This window comes from Serinus canaria, chromosome 2 (genome assembly GCF_022539315.1).
Source record: "Serinus canaria isolate serCan28SL12 chromosome 2, serCan2020, whole genome shotgun sequence".
Classification (NCBI taxonomy): Eukaryota; Metazoa; Chordata; class Aves; order Passeriformes; family Fringillidae; genus Serinus; species Serinus canaria.
In genome coordinates this window covers 50,527,119-50,545,187 of record NC_066315.1, presented here as the reverse complement: position 1 = coordinate 50,545,187, position 18,069 = coordinate 50,527,119, and the positions used below count along the sequence as shown (strand labels likewise).

General features: G+C 38.6%; 1 protein-coding gene across 8 annotated transcripts in view; it reads left to right on the top strand.

Annotated features, from left to right (window-relative positions):
• Nucleotides 1-18,069, top strand: part of GOLGA4 (golgin A4) — a 78,082-nt gene that overhangs the window by 6,183 nt on the left and 53,830 nt on the right. For 6 of the 8 annotated variants that reach the window (XR_007776939.1, XR_007776940.1, XM_050971256.1 and 3 more), the window contains exon 3: nt 11,835-11,933. The exons of the other annotated variants lie outside the window; for them this stretch is intronic. Coding sequence is in view for 4 of the 6 variants with exons in the window: in XM_050971256.1 (XP_050827213.1) it covers nt 11,835-11,933 (99 nt within the window). In the remaining 2 variants the exon portion in view is untranslated. The remainder of the gene's footprint in view (nt 1-11,834; nt 11,934-18,069) is intronic. 8 annotated transcript variants of the gene reach the window in all.

The window sequence follows — 18,069 nt, the reverse complement described above, 5'->3', positions numbered from 1 at the left end:
AAGTCTTCAGGTCTTAAAAATCTTACTCCTGAACTGAACTCAGTGAGGTAGTGGGACAGAGGATATATTCAGAGAGATTCACTTCATTTTTGTCCCACTTTTGGTTGAAAAGCTAGGTGAATCCAGGTTGGATGATCCAAAAGGTTTATACAGAGAGCATTTGTGATTGTTTCTAACCGTGCCAGTAATAAGTATCAAACTCAAAGTTATTTCCCCCACCCCACTTTCTTTCTCCCATCCCCCCAAACTTAAAACCAACCCAGCCCCCCTCACCTCCCCCCCGCCAGAATGACCTGAACAAGAAACTAAACTGAGTCTAAATTATTAGTCATAAAATATCATTAAAATCATTATCAGGATGATGGGTAACCTAGACTTGCATAATAAAGCAAACAAAGAAGATAATCTGCACTTACCTTGTTTCATATTAAGTACTATGGCTCTTTTGAAGTAACTTGATTTTTAAAAAAAGGCAACAAATACAAATAAACAAAACATTTCTCTGACTTAGTGAGCATGGACATAGTCTGGTAGCATAAAGCAGGATGCTTCTGTGTCTGTGAACTTTTTCAGAGGATATGTTTTGTCCTTGATAGAGAATTGAGTTGCTTTGTTTTGCCACAAAAAATGATGCATTTTCTTTCAGTAGAACAATCCACTTTAATTTTTAACATAATTTTTTTTTAGGCGGTAGTCAGCTATACCTGAAATTTGCATTGGATTTTATTATGAATGCTATCAGTGATTACAGCTTGGCAGTTTGCTTCCTGAAATAATAGAAATTGAAGGGAAAGTACCTCATGATTTTGTTTTGTATTTTGGTATTTTCTAATAAATACTTCTCTACTGTGATATGTATATATGTGTGTATGTGTATGTATGTATATACGCCTGTAATGAATTCCGTCTTTCCTTGGAAAAAGATTTTCTGTTAACTGGTGCTCCAAAATGTTGGCAAGCAGCACCACCCAGGATAAATTACTTACTAAGTTTTTCAGTAAGGAGAGTTTTCTGTTCTTAATACAGGGCATAGAAGTAGCATATTGCCACTTGAGAACTACTACTGTGGCCTAGAAGAAGCAAAGGATACTCTATAGCACATGCCAAGTTACAGCGGAAGAACATTAATCTCTAAATAGACTGGTTAGACTGGAATGACCAGAGAGGCAGAAGAAAAAATAAGATTAAGAGTATAAACAGAGGTACTAAAGTACCATCAGATTTGCAGTTATCCTTGGTCTTAGGGGAGCTGCCATAACAGTTTTACTTGTGAAACATATCCTTTAATTAGAAATTCAGGAAGTAGCGAAGTCCTAAGGGGATGAAAACATCTTTTTTTTTTGTTGTTGGTTTTACATCAAACGGAATATTTTACAAAAAAAAAAAAAATTTAAATGATTAAAACAAGAAATCTAATTTCTCCAAAAATTTCTCATAAATGTTGGCAGTATGATTAAAAGCAAATCATCTTTGAAATCTGTTGGATTAGATTTTCATAAAATTCAATTCAGTGGCAGTATACCATGCTTAAATAGGATGCGGATATTGCATATTGTCACTGAAAAGACATGCCCTGATTGTATGTATGCATTAAGTCTTTTGGAGGGTATTTTTTGTGGTCTCATTTGACCAGGCAGTTGTTTTATGTGTAGATGTCAATAGCAGTGGCATTACTGTGAGCTGTTGGACAACATTTAATACACTGAAAATATCTGGTTGAAGAGTATTTTATGCTAAAACATTTTTGCAGTACATGAATAACTGCTATCCCTTTTTACTAAAAGGGATATTTACTGAAAGGTAAGCAAAATTAGTGTTTCATAATGTTTTTGTATGTTTTGTGTCTTCCTCTGTGAGCTATGTTTTAGTATGTCTTTAAATAGATCAGGTTTTTGTATTTTTACTTCCATAGTATTAAAGTTGGAAGTATTAAATCTTTGGTTTATTCTCAGAATATTTTTATAATTAAAATAATTTCAGAATTAGTTACAGTTGTAAATGACATCATTAGTCTGATCAAATAATTATAACAAAACATACGTGCCAACATTTTTGCTTTATACTCTACAATGAGAAGATTTAAAAAATACTTAAATATTTCAAGATTCCAAGATGCTATCAGTTTAAAATAAACCTACAACTTGTATGCTCCATTTATGTAATACCAGGTAAGTTTCTTTTTCATGCCAGTTTTCCTCTTCAGCTTGTATTTTATTTGATATATGAATCTCCAGTAACAGTGTTATAGAAAACCTCAAAATTTTTTAATGAATAGGAAAAGGCAGATGTCTGACTAGTTCTACATTCTCTTATTGCAAGTAGCTCATAAAACACGATCACATTGTGAAGTAAAACTACTTCCGCAGAACTTCATCTGACAATTTGCATATCCAGTCCTTTCTGATTTGATAGGCTGCTGTTTGAAACAGCCCTAGACTATTAAAATACACTTATTTATTGAGTTCATTCTTTTCTATGGAAAAATAGTGTTCAGTTTTCTAACTGTTATCACATTGGCTTTTGAACAGAGTTGAGGTGAAATACATAAATTGTATTCACTATAGCTCCTGTAAGTTACTTGTTTACAAGTATACAAGGCCCAGCTGCAGAAGATAACAAAGCTAGTGCTAGTTTGCTATCAGCTGAGAGCAAGCAGCTGATGGATTGTTGTGGGTGACCTACCAGTCATGCATCCAAATGTCACTGATATCCTAATGACTGTTATGGAAGTGACAGCAGAGCACAATATATATAGCATTTACACCTAAAGATACTTAGCCAAGGTATTTTTTGGTCTCACTTTAATGTTATAAAATAACTGTATTATTAAATTAGTTGAAATGTTTCTTTAACATTGGCTATTAATAAAGCATGACAAGTACGGCTGAAATAATATTCCTTCAATACTTTTGTTATTCCTTTGTCTTTTCTGTATTCATATACTTTATTTGAAGTACTTCTAAATAGGTGTTGCCATGCAAAGATTGTAGTGGTTCAGATATATCTGGGTTTTTATATATATATATCTGATATTTAGGACTAATTTTTGGAGGCTGCATGAGCTAGTTTGAATGTAAACTACTTGTATTTTACAGCTCCTGATTCATATAGAATGCTTAGATGCTTAGGTGTCTCATCAAAATGAAAAGCAAACCAGAAAAGACCCATTTGTTTTCTGTACTACAGCTTTCTGAAAGTGCAGTTCAGCTCTCCTAGGCTCTGGGACTTACTTTATTGCAGAGAGAAACTCTTGAAATTTTATCTCCTTAGTGTTTCCTATTCCTTTAGGACAAATAGCCAAATTTATTTATATATTTTACTGTGGGGAATAAGTTTTTTTTAAGGAAGAGTTGAAACAAAACCTTTAGCTGATAGTTGACATCTACCTTCTTGAAGTAGATGAGGAAATGGTGGCTTTTCACTTAGACAAGTTTTGTAGTCTCATCCTGTTTCTTCTGTCTTGCTGTGCTGGTATATAACATAGCAAAACTGCTCATGTACAGTTATACAAGCTTTTGAGTGTTAGCATACTACAAATACATGTATGCCATGATGCACTTTGCCATCAAGATACATGAATTTTCAAATTTGCTTGATAACAGGCAAATACAAAATTTGGAACTACTGATTCTTTTCTTTTTCTGAAAGGGAATAATGATTACCTTTGGCAATCAATCATACTTTATGCCTGTAACATGTATAATATTCATCTACTGCCATCTCCAGAGCAATGAGACTTGGGCCAAACTCTGATCCCTGTTAAATTTTGCAGTTTCTTTCACAGCATATTAAGGAAGCTGTTTGATCTAGGAATTGCATGTACTTTGGCCTTTGCACCCCACTCACCAGAATCCTTGAGAAAGAAGATTTGAGCATGACAATTCTTCAGAAGAGCAAGGAATAATAATACTAATAAGAACACAGTCGTTTCTAGAGTTCAGAAAGTCCTTAAAGATCAAGTAAGGCTGCTTCATTTAGGCCAAACTTGAGGGCTACAAAAACTGTTCAGAATGTTGAAAATACAAAGGTTATTTAAACAATAACTGTATGTGTCCTTTGATAATGCTGAAGGTAACATCATCTGGCATTTGGCTTCATCAACGATTTTACCTCATTTTCAGCTTTCTATCCAAGATAGAAACATTTGTTAGTCAGTAGGATTTTACTTGGAGAAAAACAGAATAAGACTTAAGTATTGTGACAGAAGATCAGTAATGTCCCAGTTTGCTAAGGAAGCATTCCTGTTTGCTCATGAGCCACTCTGGTAGTCACACTTGCGCCACCCTAGGCTTTTGCTGCTGGGGCTGAAGCCCCTTCACCACAAGCAGCTCTAATGAGCTGATGTGTGCCCCACCTGACTCCCCACACACTCATACTGAGACAAGTTTCATGACGCTCACATGTTAGACAGGTTTTCCTCACTGCCTTGACCCAAGGTTTCCCCCAACAGAGTTCTAGACTCTGTGTCCTTTAAGAATTTTATCGTGGTGCAGATGGAGTTGGGTGTCTCCTTTTTTATAATGTCAGATGGAGTTGGCTGTCTCCTTTACAAAGAGGAGACCCTGAACAAAGGAACGCCTGGCTTTCATTCTATGTGCCTGTTTTAATGGTGATATTTGATCTGGGGTCTTCTCACTGTTCATTGGGTTCTACAGAGTCTCTGGGTAGCTGGACACAGTCCAGCTGGCATGGCAAGGCTGTGCCTTTTTGTTTGGCAAAGGGCTCATTGCTGGGGGTTTCAGCCGTTTCCCCCCACCCAGGGCACAACCTGTAGCTTGCAGTGCCATTGTACACTGAGCTACCTGTACTATCTGTAGTCCTCAACAGGCTTCAGCTTATAAATTTGTTGCTTGAGATTAAGGTCAGTATTGGCTAGGGAAATTATTTACCCTGAAGTATCACAGAATTGGTAGGATTGGAAGGAACCTCTGGTGATTGTAGCACTGGAGTCTCTGTGTGGGCAAGGATAGGTTAGATTCAGTCTACACGGGGACCCTCAGCCAATGTCATTCACATCTAAATGCAAATGTGTCATTGGCCAGAGAGCTGGGTGGTGTTAAGACCTCGATGAATCACATGTGTAACTGGAGCGCCTATAAAAGGAGCTGCGGGAATAAACTTGAGGCTGTTTGTCTCAAGAACTTTGGAGTGTGTGTCATCCCTGTCTCCCTGTCTCTGACCCACACCTCCCCCACCCCTTCCCCCCCCCCGCCCCCCAATGTTACAGGAGATCATGTAGTCCAACCCTGTTCCAAGGCAGGGTCACCTAAAGAGGGTTACACAGAAAACGAATGTGTCCAGGTAGGTTTTGAATGTCTTCAGAGAAGGACATTCTGACCTCCCTGGGAAGCCTGTTTTAGTGTTCTGCTACCCTAGGTGTAAAGAAGTTCTTCCTCATGTTGAGGTGGAACTTTCTGTTGTTTAGTTTATTGCCATTACTCCTTGTCCTGTTGCTGGGCACCACTGAAGAGTCTGGCACCATCCTCTAGACAACCTTCTTTGAGATATTTGTGTGTATTGATTAGATCTCTTCTCTGTCTTCTCTTTTCAGACTGAACAGGCCCAGCTCCTGCAGTCTTTCCATGTAAGAAAGATTTCCAGACCCCTAATTATCTTTGTGGCCCTCTGCTGGAACCACTCCAGTAGCTCCTTATCTTTCTTGTACTGAGGAGTCCAGAACTCCACACAACACTCCAGATGTTGTCTTATTAGAGCTGAGTAGAGGGGGAGAATCACCTCCGTCAACCTGCTGGGCACAGTCTTCCTGATGTACCCCAGGGTAGCACTGGCCCTCCTAGCTGCAGGGGCGCTGCAGACTCATGGTAAACTTGCAGCTGCTCCAAGACTCCAAGGTCCTTCCCTGCAGAGCTGCTCTCTTCAGCCCCTAAGCTGTACTGATACTTGGGGTTATTCTTTTCCAGGTGCAGTCCCCTTGTTGAACTTCATTAGGTTTCTCTGTGCCCAATTCTCCAGCTTATCAAGGTCCTGCTAAATGGTCCTGCTAAATGGCAGCACAGCCTTTAGGTGTATTAGCCACTCCCCCCAGAGTATATTTGAAACAAAGTGTTGGAAGATCTTAGTAGGATTTCTATAGCAAGCTTCAAGTGAGATATGATGGTATTCTTAGGATTAGAAAAGGTTGAAGAATGACCTACATCTTTGTATCTTCTGTTTATGGTATGCTTCATCTCAGTTGATTCCAGCTTGTCTAGTTTTATTAATTGCTATATCAGCCTACTGCTGATATGCTGCTAGTGATACATTAGACAATATAGCACCAGATGTATTTAATGTTTCTGAAGCTAGTAAGATAATCCAGAGTGGGTTTTAGGACAAATCCTGAAACACAAGAATCCTGTGTGGTAGTACTATTTAATGTTGGCTCACTAGCAGGTTGCTTCTTGCTTGTTTGCAGGCAGAGATTAATAATTTTTTGGTGGTTTTTAATCACCCTTTCCCTAACATCCCCACCCCAGATTTAACTAGACAGTTAGTTCTTAAAATTGTACTGAATAGTTGGTTGAAAAAAAAAAAGAAAAATGTAGATAAAACCACATGTATATATTGGAAAGCATTAAGTAGTGTAATTACAGGACTCACTAGGGGGCTCTGCCCATAATTTAACTAAATATGTACCAGGTTATGAGCTGTCAGAATGCTGTGGTGTGACATTGGCCAGACACCAGGCACTTAGAAAAGTTTGTTCACTCACTCACTCACTCACTCACTCTTGTTACAGTTGGGCAGAGGAGAGAGAAAGGAAATAAATGGAGGGTTCATGAGTTGACATAAGAATTGGGAGAAAACACTCTAAGGGCAAAATAAGTTCAAATTTAAAGGTATAAGGTAAATTTGTTATTAACAGAGTCAGAGAAGGATAACGAGAACTAAAATAAGCCTTTTAAATACCTTTCTTCCCCCTCCCCCCCGCCCCTCCCTCTTTCCCCCTGACAGCGTAGGGAGACAGGGAGGAGGGGTTTTGGTTAGTTCATCACCCAAGATCTTTTTCTATTCGCTCAGGGAGGGAAGTCTTTTCTCTGCTATGCCATGGGGTCCCTCCCATGGGAGATGGTCCTCCGTGAACTCCTCCAGTCTGGCTCCAATCTTACAAGCAGGAGTCCCGCCAAAACTGCTCCAACGTGAGTCCCTCCCATGGGCGAACAATCTTTCTGAAATTGGTGTAGGTGGCTCATCTGCAGGGTGCTGTCCTTCGAGGATAGGCTGTTCAAGTTTGGAAGTTCCACATGGTGGAAGCTTGTAGCCGTTTCTCACAGAAGCCATTTCTGTGGCCCTCTCCCAATACTAAAAAACCAGGCCATGCCAAATCAACACACAGAGTTGCAAAAATACTGCAAGGAAATCCTTAAATATTTTTTCATTGTTGCTCACCTAACATTGGAGAGTGGAGGATGAACTCACTAATGGGCAAATGCAGCCAGATCTAAATGTGTTAAAGAAATACCATTTTTGGACCATGACTGAGTATATTCTGTCTTTGGTAGCTATTTGAAGTGTGAAACACTTGTCTTGGCTACTGAATAGGAAATATTTTGAAATTTCGTCTTCATAGAGGGCTCACTGTTCTGCCTCAGTATTGTTGTGCCTTCTTTACTTGTAAGGTTGGCTCACAGAATCACAGAATTAAGTAGGTTGGAAAGGACCTTTGAGATCATCAAATCCAACCTATGACCTAACATCACCTTATCAACTAGACTCGGCACTAAGTGCCACATCCAGTCTTTTCTTAAGCATCTCCAGGGATGGTGAGTCCACCATCTTTCTGGGCAGCCCATTCTAGTGTCCAATCACTCTTTCTGTGAAGAACTTCTTCCTAACGTTCTCCCAAATGTTCTAAACCTAAGCATTTTCTGATGCAGCTTAAGACTGTCAGTTGTTTCCTGGGAGAAGAGACCGACTCCCACTTGACTACAACTTCCATTGAGACAGTTGTAGAGAGTGAAAATATCTCCCCTGACTCTCCTTTTCTCCAGGCTAAACAACCCTTCAGCCATTCCTCATGGCACTTGTGTTCCAGACCCTTCACCAGCCTTGTCGCTCTTCTCTGGACATGCTCCAGCATCTCAACATCCTTCCTAAATTGAGGGGCCCAGACCTGAACACAGTACTCAAGCTGTGGCCTCACCAGTGCCGAGTCTAGGGGAAGAATCACTTCCCTGGTCCTGCTGGCCACACTATTGCTGATACTGGCCAGGATCCCATTGACTTTCTTGGCCATTTGGGCAACACTGCTGGATCATGTTCAGTCTGCCATCAGTCAGTACCCCCAGGTCCCTTTCTGCCTGGCCTCTGTCCAGCAGATTGAGATTCACACCCAGCTTGGTGTCATCTGCAAATTTGCTAATGATAGACTCGTTCCCCTTATCAGATCATCAGTAAAGATATTAAGCAGGTCTAGGCCCAACACAGATCCCTGGGGGATGTCACTTTTGATGGGCCGCCAACACTATTCACCACCGCTCTCTGGGCCTGGCGATCCAGCCAGTTCTTAACCCTGCAAAGAGTGCACCTGTCCAAGCCGTGGGCTGTCAGCTTTTCCAGGATTTTCCCATGGGAGATTGTGTCAAAAAGACTTTGCTCAGTCCAGGTAGACAACTTCAACAGCCTTCCCTGCATCCACCTGCTGGGTCACCTGGTCATAAAAGGAGGTCAGGTTGGTTAGGTAGGGCCTGCCTATCCTAAATCCATGCTGTCTGGTTCTGATCCCTTGGCCACCTTGTAGGTGCTGTGTGATCGTACTCAAGATGATCTGTTCATAACCTTGCTGGACACCGAGGTCAGACTGATAGGCTTATGGTTTCCTGGATCCTCCTTTTGGTCCTTCTGATGGATTGGCATTAGATTGACCGTTTTCCAGTCATTTTGGACCTCCCCAGTTAGCCAAGACTGATGATAAGTGAGGGAGAATGGCTTAGGGATCTCTTCTTCTAGCTCACTCATCTGGTCCCACGGGCTTGTGAGCATTTGAAGTAGCTCAACAGGTCACTAACTGCTTCCTTCTGGATTGCAGGGGGGCTATTTATTCTCTGTCTGTCTATTAGTTCAGGAAGCCAGTTGACCTGAGAACAACCTGTCTAATTGTTAAAAACTGAGGTAAAGAGGCCTCCTGCCCTTCTGTGCTTGCCTTTACTCGAGCAACAAAGGGAAAAGCTGAGATGATTTAGAAATGTTCTTGCATTATGATCTGCATCAGTCAAACTGAACAGATTTTTTAATAGCATTCTACTGTTTGTGTAAGTTTTTAGTTATGATCGAGACACTGGAGTTGTATGTCTGCAAAGTCAAGCAGTACTGTGTCAATTTCCTTTTTCTCAAATTCATAACTGCTATATGGATTGGCATGTTTTAGGCAGTGGATAGTTTGGATCATACTGTGTAAAAACAGGGTTGCATATCCCTATCAGTCTACCAGGTAATTTGAGTGAATTTTAAAAATGAACTTGTGCTGTTGCCTAAAGTTCTGTCATCGTACCTCTGTGTTTTGAGTTTTATAATTAATATTTTGTGGAAGAATGAATCGGTAAATTTGTGAATTTGTCTGAGCCTCCTGAACCTGGCTGCACTAAGATGGTCATGGACTTCCAGAGATTACTGAAAATCTAACACTTCATAGACACTGAACAAGCTGACAGACCATCTTTTTTGGGGGGAGATGAACTTGTTAGAGATCAAATAAGAGTCCTTTTTAATGCAAATTTTTGGTGTACTAAATAATGCAATTAGGATTAAGCAAAGTAATGCTATGGTGAAATGTTGCAACTTAATATTTTGAGCACTAGCAGGCTTTTATTGTGAAGAGATAATTTAAATTGTCTGTGGTTCCTGAAGTTCTTGATGGTCATATTGTTAAAAGTGATTTAATTAAACTGAAGATAATATATGTTACATGTTAAAAATGTTCATAATCTTTTGGTTAATAATATTTGCCTAATCCATTTATCAGTGCTTTGCAAACTGTCTTTCATTTTCTTAATTGGTCCTCTCCAAACACGAATAGTAATTTTTATCTTAAAAAATGTCAGAATTTTATTTGTGAATTTGCATGCTTCTAATTCATGAGGCCATCAGGCTTGCTTGTAGTATTGTTGCTGTATGTTTGTACACTTCTGTATAAAAATACATAGTATATGCCTTTTCTTTTATTGGCACATGCCCTTTCAAGAGGAGCAAGAATTTATATGACCATCAGCAGATGATGAAGATTTTCTGGAACTTGACAAAACTTGTCAGTTTTGTCAATTTCCTTATTTTTGTCTTGTCTGAAAGCTCAGAGGAGGAAAAAAATGTAGATGTTATATATATATATATATATATATATATATAAAAAAAAATATATATATATATATTTATAGGTATAAAATATATATATACACACATATATATGTACATACCCATATACATACATACATATACACATACACACATATGTACACACACACACATACACATTTTTATATATATATATATATATATATATATATATATGTATGTATGAGTAGCTTTTGCACAGCTTACTCTTAAGAATTATACTTCTAACAGGCTGAGGGAGGAGGACAACAAACTCAATGTGTTGTTGCTGCTACCACAGTGACTGCATAGGGCAAGTGTGTTGAGGCTCCGGGGGAATGAAGAAGATTGAGAGCATGAGGAATGTGACCATTTTTTTTTATTAGGAGCTCATCTTTGTAGTAACTTAAAAGTGAGAAATTTTAGCTCTGTTGGCAAATAATTATTGGTGAATCTGAGGCTATTTATTGTTTATGGCTCTCACAGAACATTTACCACTTCTTACATTTTCTGAAAGGGTTTGGCGAACATAAATTCAAAGTCATGTAGCCTTTCAGGTCTTACCTGTGAAAATATTTCTCTCTCTCAATTTGAATTTCTGTAATTAATCTGCTGCAGCACTGGAATAAATTTAATTGTCACCAAAAAAAGTAATTTAAACTCTTAACTTATATTAGTATTTGAGTCCTTAAAGTACTGTTTAGTAACTTGATAGAGGGGTTTGTCTCATTATTTCAGAACAATTTTTTTTATTTAGTTTGGTTTAGTCAGCAATTAGTACAATTCTGAAATCTCAAGCTGTAAGGAAGTCGAACCTTGAACTTAGGTATGTGAGTATAATCATGAGAGGAATATTTTTGTCTCTCAGTTACAGAATCCTAAATGCATTACATTACATGTATATTGAATTCAAATTCCAGTCTCTTGGCTTCATGTTTTCACCTCCGGGAATTTATATCTCTTCTTAGATACTGACGTAATAAAACAGTTCAATTCAACTTACGGTTTTTTTACTAAATAGTCTGCTAGTAATTAAAAAAAAAAGTAAGGAATTTTTAAAAATGAAAACAGCATTCTAGTATATAAAAGCATCAGATGATAAGTAGTCAAAAGCAAGCATTTTAGATTATATGTAACTGAAATACTGATAGAATTTTTAGAATAATGAGTTGTTAATGAATAACAATAGGGCTCAGTGATATATGAAGACAACTCATCCATGGAATTTAAAAAAAATTACAATAGCAATGCCTGAAACATAATTTTTATCTTGAGCTAAACTAGGATCTTTTAAATAGTATGCTTCTTTTGTTGTAAAGAAGTTTTGATCAAAACTGTATTTTGGCTGTTCTGAAATGATCTAGTGCATATTTTCTGGTTCCATCCTCCCTTTATCGATATATGTTGTCTCATAAACTGCTGTATTGTTTTGTTATGTTTTTAATAGCATGGAAAAATGGAGTAAAATTTGCGATGTTCTTTATTGCTTGATTTATTTTCATTTTCCTCCTCTTTGCATTGAATAACAGCTATTAGCCGGGATGATAGCAGAACCTGCTTTTCTCTCAGAGTATACTATCTTTGCTTTGGATCCCACCAAACAACCTAAGCCACAGAGTGACGGTGTGGTGAGTCCTCCCCACCCCTCTTAGTGATGCCTTTAGCAGGTGGAGGAGAGTAATGTACTAGAAGGAAAACTTACTTGCTTGTGGCTTGTTCTCACAAAGACCTCTGTCTTAACTGTCTTGTTGCTAACCCTGCACTAAATTTCACAGAAGTAGTAAGTAGCTGATAGCTCCTGTCTGGTATGCTGGTATGATGTGAATTTATTGTAACATAAAAAAATTAACATATTTTTTCTTATACAGGCAACAATACACAAATTTAAATAACTGTTGCACAAGTTTGTATGTGTGTTGCATAGAAATTTCCTCTTCATATTTATGTATGTCTGTATGTATTTCAAGATAAATTGATAGAATTAACATTGGGATTGGTTATGTGTAAAACTTTCATGCTATTTTCTGTATACGGTGAAATGTAGGATGTAATTTACTTCTAATGGTAGCAGGAAATAATTATTTCACATGGACACGTAAATTAACCTGGCAGTTATTATTGTGAGGATGAATAGTATTTTTTTTAACAGTTAGGTTTTACTTTAAATATATGTTTCTTTGCCTGGAAATGTTGTCTTCACTATATATAAGTGGAGAAGCTCAGTGAGAGGTGGCAAGAAGTGAAGAAAAGGAAGCAGGCATAGGGAGGAAGTCAGACTTCTGCTTTCTGATATAGGCACATAGAAGCTGTATTCTTATTGACATTTTTCATATGCTTTAGAGGCATGGCATTCCCAAGTCCATAAGTGATTTAAAGCACAGTAATTTGTAGAATCCCAGCTCATCGTTATACTTCATGATTACTTTGTAAGTACTCTTCCTGCTCATGGTTTAAATTGACCAGTCACTGAAAGCTATAACAGGATCAAAATTTAATAACCAGAATACAGCACAACACACTTGTTGGACTTGTCTTCCTCAAGCTAAACAAGATTGGACAGAAACAGTGATTAAAATGGTGGTCCCAGAAAAGTGAATTCTGACCATATTCCAGGTCCAGCAATCGTTCCATAAAGATTCACTGCAAATTTAAGTAAGCTTTGTTAGTTTTCGCTATACAACAGAATTATCTCAAAAAAAAAAAAAAATCATTTCACATAACTGTTTGTGTGATTGCCCCAATGTTGTCTTTATATGATCTTTTAGTATGTACTTCAGTGGCATATTTAGTGGCTTGTGGGAACTCAGCGCATCACCTCGGATGCTCTGAGTCCCAGGGAGACCCCTTGGGGGGCTCAGAAGTCCTGGAATGTAGCCAAGAGCACCTGGTGGCTTGATTTTGACCCTTCAAGGGTCGTGCTATCAAAGCATGAGGATATGGAAGTTTCAGAGGTTTGAATGGTGTAGGGCAAGTGTTTTTATAGAATAGAACATAAGTTTTAAGATTTTGGTACAGGGAGGTCTAATGGAGGCAAGATGGAGGATTCAGGCCCGACCTCGTGGCTTTTCTCCTTCTTCTTGTCATCCATCTTCTCTGTGATGTGTGCATTTTAGATTGGTTCATACTAAAAGTGCACTGTTTAATAAAGGTGATGGACATTGAGAAAAAATTGTAAATATCACATACGCAATTATCAGTATAAGAATGTACGACCGCCCTAAAGGGGCAGAGAGTGCTTGTGGCTGCCTTGCTGGTCAGATCTCGGCTGGGCAGAACAAAAACCTTAGAGATAAGCTTTAATAAACAACCTGAAGACCGAACTATAGAGGAGTCCAGACTCGTCTGTTCATCGCGAGCTGCCTGCGAACCGTCCCACGCGAGCCACCCCACGCATGTCCGACAGAGACACACAGCCGATCAGACAGTGGCTCACATATTTGTATGCAAGACTGCAGTAACGAAACAGTTATAGTTAATGTGTTACCAATGCGTACTAATACGTTACCTATAAAACTCATTTTGTTCTCTGAACTTCTGGAAAATTCTGGAGCTGTACTCACAATAAGAACTGGGAGTGGGAGAAAATGATGGGAAATATAAAGAATAGGATGTCTGATAAAAAAATATATTGAAGAAACACCCACATTATATATGCTTACAAAACCTAGGTACAGTAAAAATACAGGAGAGGAAAGCTTCAACACCATACACAAATACATATTAATTCTGCTAAAGCAAAACAGTATTTTAGCTGTGTATGTGATCTGAGAGTGAGCAGCATAGGGAAGTGGCTGTAACTGTGTATTTTTTTTGGCATAGATGAAGTTAGTATAAACTCTTTACTAGCTAAGCTGCAAAGGTTTTGTGCATGAAGAAACATTTAAAAATATTCTTGGACACAGTGGGGGGGTGTTTTAAGGAAAAAATAAAAGGAAAATGTAAGAAAACATTAAGCTCTCCTTTGTTTCTCCCTTCATAATTACTCAGCTTTTGAATACTTGAGAAAGTATTACTATTGAAAGCAGTAAAATGTTTCTAAATGAAAACATTTAAGATGTCGCATCTCAGGCTTGGTAATCTATTTATACCTTTGAGAAAAAACTATGATTTTGCATTGCAGAACTAGTGAAGTAAGGTGACAAAATTGTTAGTGGAACACCCTAATGTGCTCCAGTTGAAACTGAGCTCTGATTTATACATCTTCATAATAAAAAGCAATGTTTTTGTTAGATAGTGTAAGTATAACTGTCTTTGGATAGAGACATGGATGTTATGTTCTATGAGTTTGTGGAGGAAAAACTTCCATTGATCTCCAGAAACGCTGATGTAACTGCTGGTTTTAAGACTTTCAAAATGACTGCTTGTGCTCTGTGAGTCTAATTTTGCTGAAAGCTCTCTTCAGGCTTATTAAAGGCTCAAGCTTTTAAGCTTTTCAAAGTCTCTTGGATCTATATTTATATATAGCAACTTCCATTCATGCTTACCATTCAGTGTGTACATACTCAAATACAATCCTTTGCCCTAGAGCACAGTGATGTAGACTTTCAGCAGCCATATACCTACAATGGTTCATTTTTTATATGAAAGATTACTAGTGTATCCCTTTTATTGTTTATGCCAATAGAAAGTGTAATCCCAAATATGGATTCTTCTTTTGTTCCCATCTTGGTATACAAAGATGTCTGCGTAGTGAGTAGAAAACTTTTAAAAGTGTCATCACTAGTTTAGCTTTGAAATTACATTTTTAAGGATCTTTATAGGTCCTTAAATGGCAGCTTTTTTAAGCATCTTCACAGAAAGAAACAGCATCCATGGATTTTATATTCATAAAAACCTTATTAAATTTAATAAATCTACTTAATCTTATGTTTTAAAATAGTTGTTAAATATGAAATTGTACTTACAAATTAGTTGCACAAACCATCCAGACTTTCCTTTAACTCTTTTTTATGTATATCAGAATACCAGATTTTCAAAAAAAGTGTATTTAGTTTGTAAGTCACAGAAATACATAATTAAGTAGGTTGGAAAAGACCTCTGAGATCACTGCATCCAACCTATGACCTAACATCACCTTGCCAGCTAGACATGCCACTAAGTGCCACATCCAATCTTTTCTGAAGTATCTCTAGAGATGGTAACACCACCATCTCCCTGAGCAGCCCATTCCAATGCCCAATCACTCTCTTTGTGTTTGTCTTCCTCTGTTGTCAGTCCTGTAGGAGCACAGCAGATGCTTTGTAAATTATAAAGCAGAAGATAATTTTTTATTTGAATTATCTTATTATTAACTTTTCCTGTTAGAAAAAACGAGAACAGGTAATGGAGCCAAGAATACAGTACTTCAGTTTAAAACCTGTGAAAACTGTTAATCCACTAAGAGCAAATGCACTGCCACAGGATAGTGTTCTGAAGCAGAATGCAGATTTTGTTCAAGCTAGGTGAAGCACAGTTTCCAAATCCAGACTTCTTGTATGGCTTGTTTTGTTTTGTCTGCATATGATAACGGCTCAGTTCTCTGGTTTCCTTAACAATCTGGATTTCTTATTGTTCTGTGTTATTTCTGAACTGCCTCAAATTTTCTCCATGTCAGACCTTTTTGAAGCTCTTTTATCATTCCTCTGCCACATTAATGTTTAGGTGTGCTTATTGCTTATCCAGAGTAGAAGCTGTGAGTGTGATCATGTAGGAGATAGATATACAAGGGTGATTGTGATTGAGATTTCAGTTCTACGTACACCTTTGATTTTGTAGCTTGCATGTAACTGTCAAGGTACAACTTGATTAAAAGTTAAGATTTACACTCCTCTTAGTATTCTCCTCTATGAATTTACCCATATTTTGTTTGATATGCCTCAGTGTTTCACTTCTTTTTTCTGTTGAAAAAATCCATGTCCAAGGTGGTTTCTAGCATATTCTGCTAATTCAGTTGGACTGGATTTATACAGCAAAAAACCATCTGGATTTGTGTAAGTTAGAATCATAGAATATCCTGAGTTGGAAGGGACCCACGAGATTGACCCAAGTCCTACTCCTGTCCCTGCAGTACAGTACAGCCCGAAGAATCACACCATATTCCTAAGAGTGTGTCCAATCACTTCTTGAACTCAGACAGGCTTGGTGGTGTGACCTGGGGAGCCTGTTTCAGTGCCCAACCACCCTCTGGGTAAAGAACCTTATTTACATAATCTTCCCTGACAGAGCATCATGCCATTCCTCGAGTCCTGTCGCTGGTCACCACAGCTCCTGCCCCTCCACATCCCCTCATGAAGAAATTGTAAACTGCTATGAAGTCTCCCTCTGTCTCCTCCAGGATGAGCAAACCAAGTAACCTCAGCTGCTCCTTGTAGCTCCTTGCTCAGCTTCCCCTCAAAGCCCTTCATCATCTTTGTAGCCTGTCTTTGGATACTCCCTAATAGCTTTGTATCTTTTTATATTGTGACACCCAAAGCTGCACACAGGACTCGAAGTGAGGCTGCAGCAGTTCAGAGCAAAGGGGACAATCCCCTCCCTTGCCCAGCTGGTGATGCTGTGCCTGATGTACCCAGGACACGCTTGGCTGTCCTGGCTGCCAGGGCACTGCTGTCTCATATCCAACTTTCCATTGACCAGGACCCTAAGGTCCCTTTCCATGGTGCTGCTCTCCAGTGTCTTGTTCCCCAATCTGTCCATACATCCAGGGTTGTCCCATCTCAGGTGCAGAATTTGGCATTTGTCTTAGTTGCACTTCGTATGGTTGCTGATTACTCAGCCCTCTAATTTGCTGAGGCCCACTCTTCCAGGGCCTCTCTGCCTTCAAGGCAGTCAACAGCTACTCCCAATTTAATATAATTGTCAAACTTAGTGTACCTTCAAGTCCCGCATTCGAGTAATTTATGAAGATGTTGAAGAGCACAGAGCTGAGGATGGAGCCCTGTGGAACCTCGCTAGTGACATCCCACCAGTCTGATGTCACCCCATTCATTGTAAAGCTTTAAGCCCAACCCATGAGCCAGCTGCTCACGCACTACATGATTTGTCTATCCAGCTGTATGATGAATATTTTGTCCAGGAGGGTGCTGTGAGAGACAGTATCAAAGGCTTAACTGAAATCCAAAAAGATTACAAGAAGTGGCTTCCCTTGGTCATCTCAGTGGGTAACCTTGTAATAAAAGGAGATCAGATTTGGCAAGCAGGAATGTCCCCTTGTGAACACATTACTGGTTGTGACCAAGGATTGCTCTATCTTGAAGTTGTTTTTCAATAACTCCCAGAAAAATCATCTCCATAATTTTACTAGTCAATGAAATGAGAATAAGAGACCTGTAGTTTCCAGGGTCATCCTTACTGAAAATTAGGACTGGCTTAGCAAACACCTGAACACAGGACACAGGAAAGGCAGGATAGACAGGCTAGGAACAGAAATGTCTAAACTCTGAAAAAAAAATGCCAACCAATAAAAAACCCCCTACACCCCAAACCAAACAAACCAACCAACTCCAGACTATTTTTTTACCAGAACTTCTTTTCCAGGTAGTTTCTGCCCTCCCAATGCACTGAAAGAGAGAAAGATGGTGTTACAGCCAACTCTTACTCATATTGGCTGTAAATACTAGTAATCAATTAGACTTTTCCTGCTATAATTATGTATTTTTGTTGTGTCTTTGATTTGTCCATAAATGTTATATAAATAATCATTATGACTTACTTAGTTGGAGATGTCCATATTTGCAGATGTCTCATACTAATCCATGCATACATAGCTGCTTTATAGTCCTGCATATT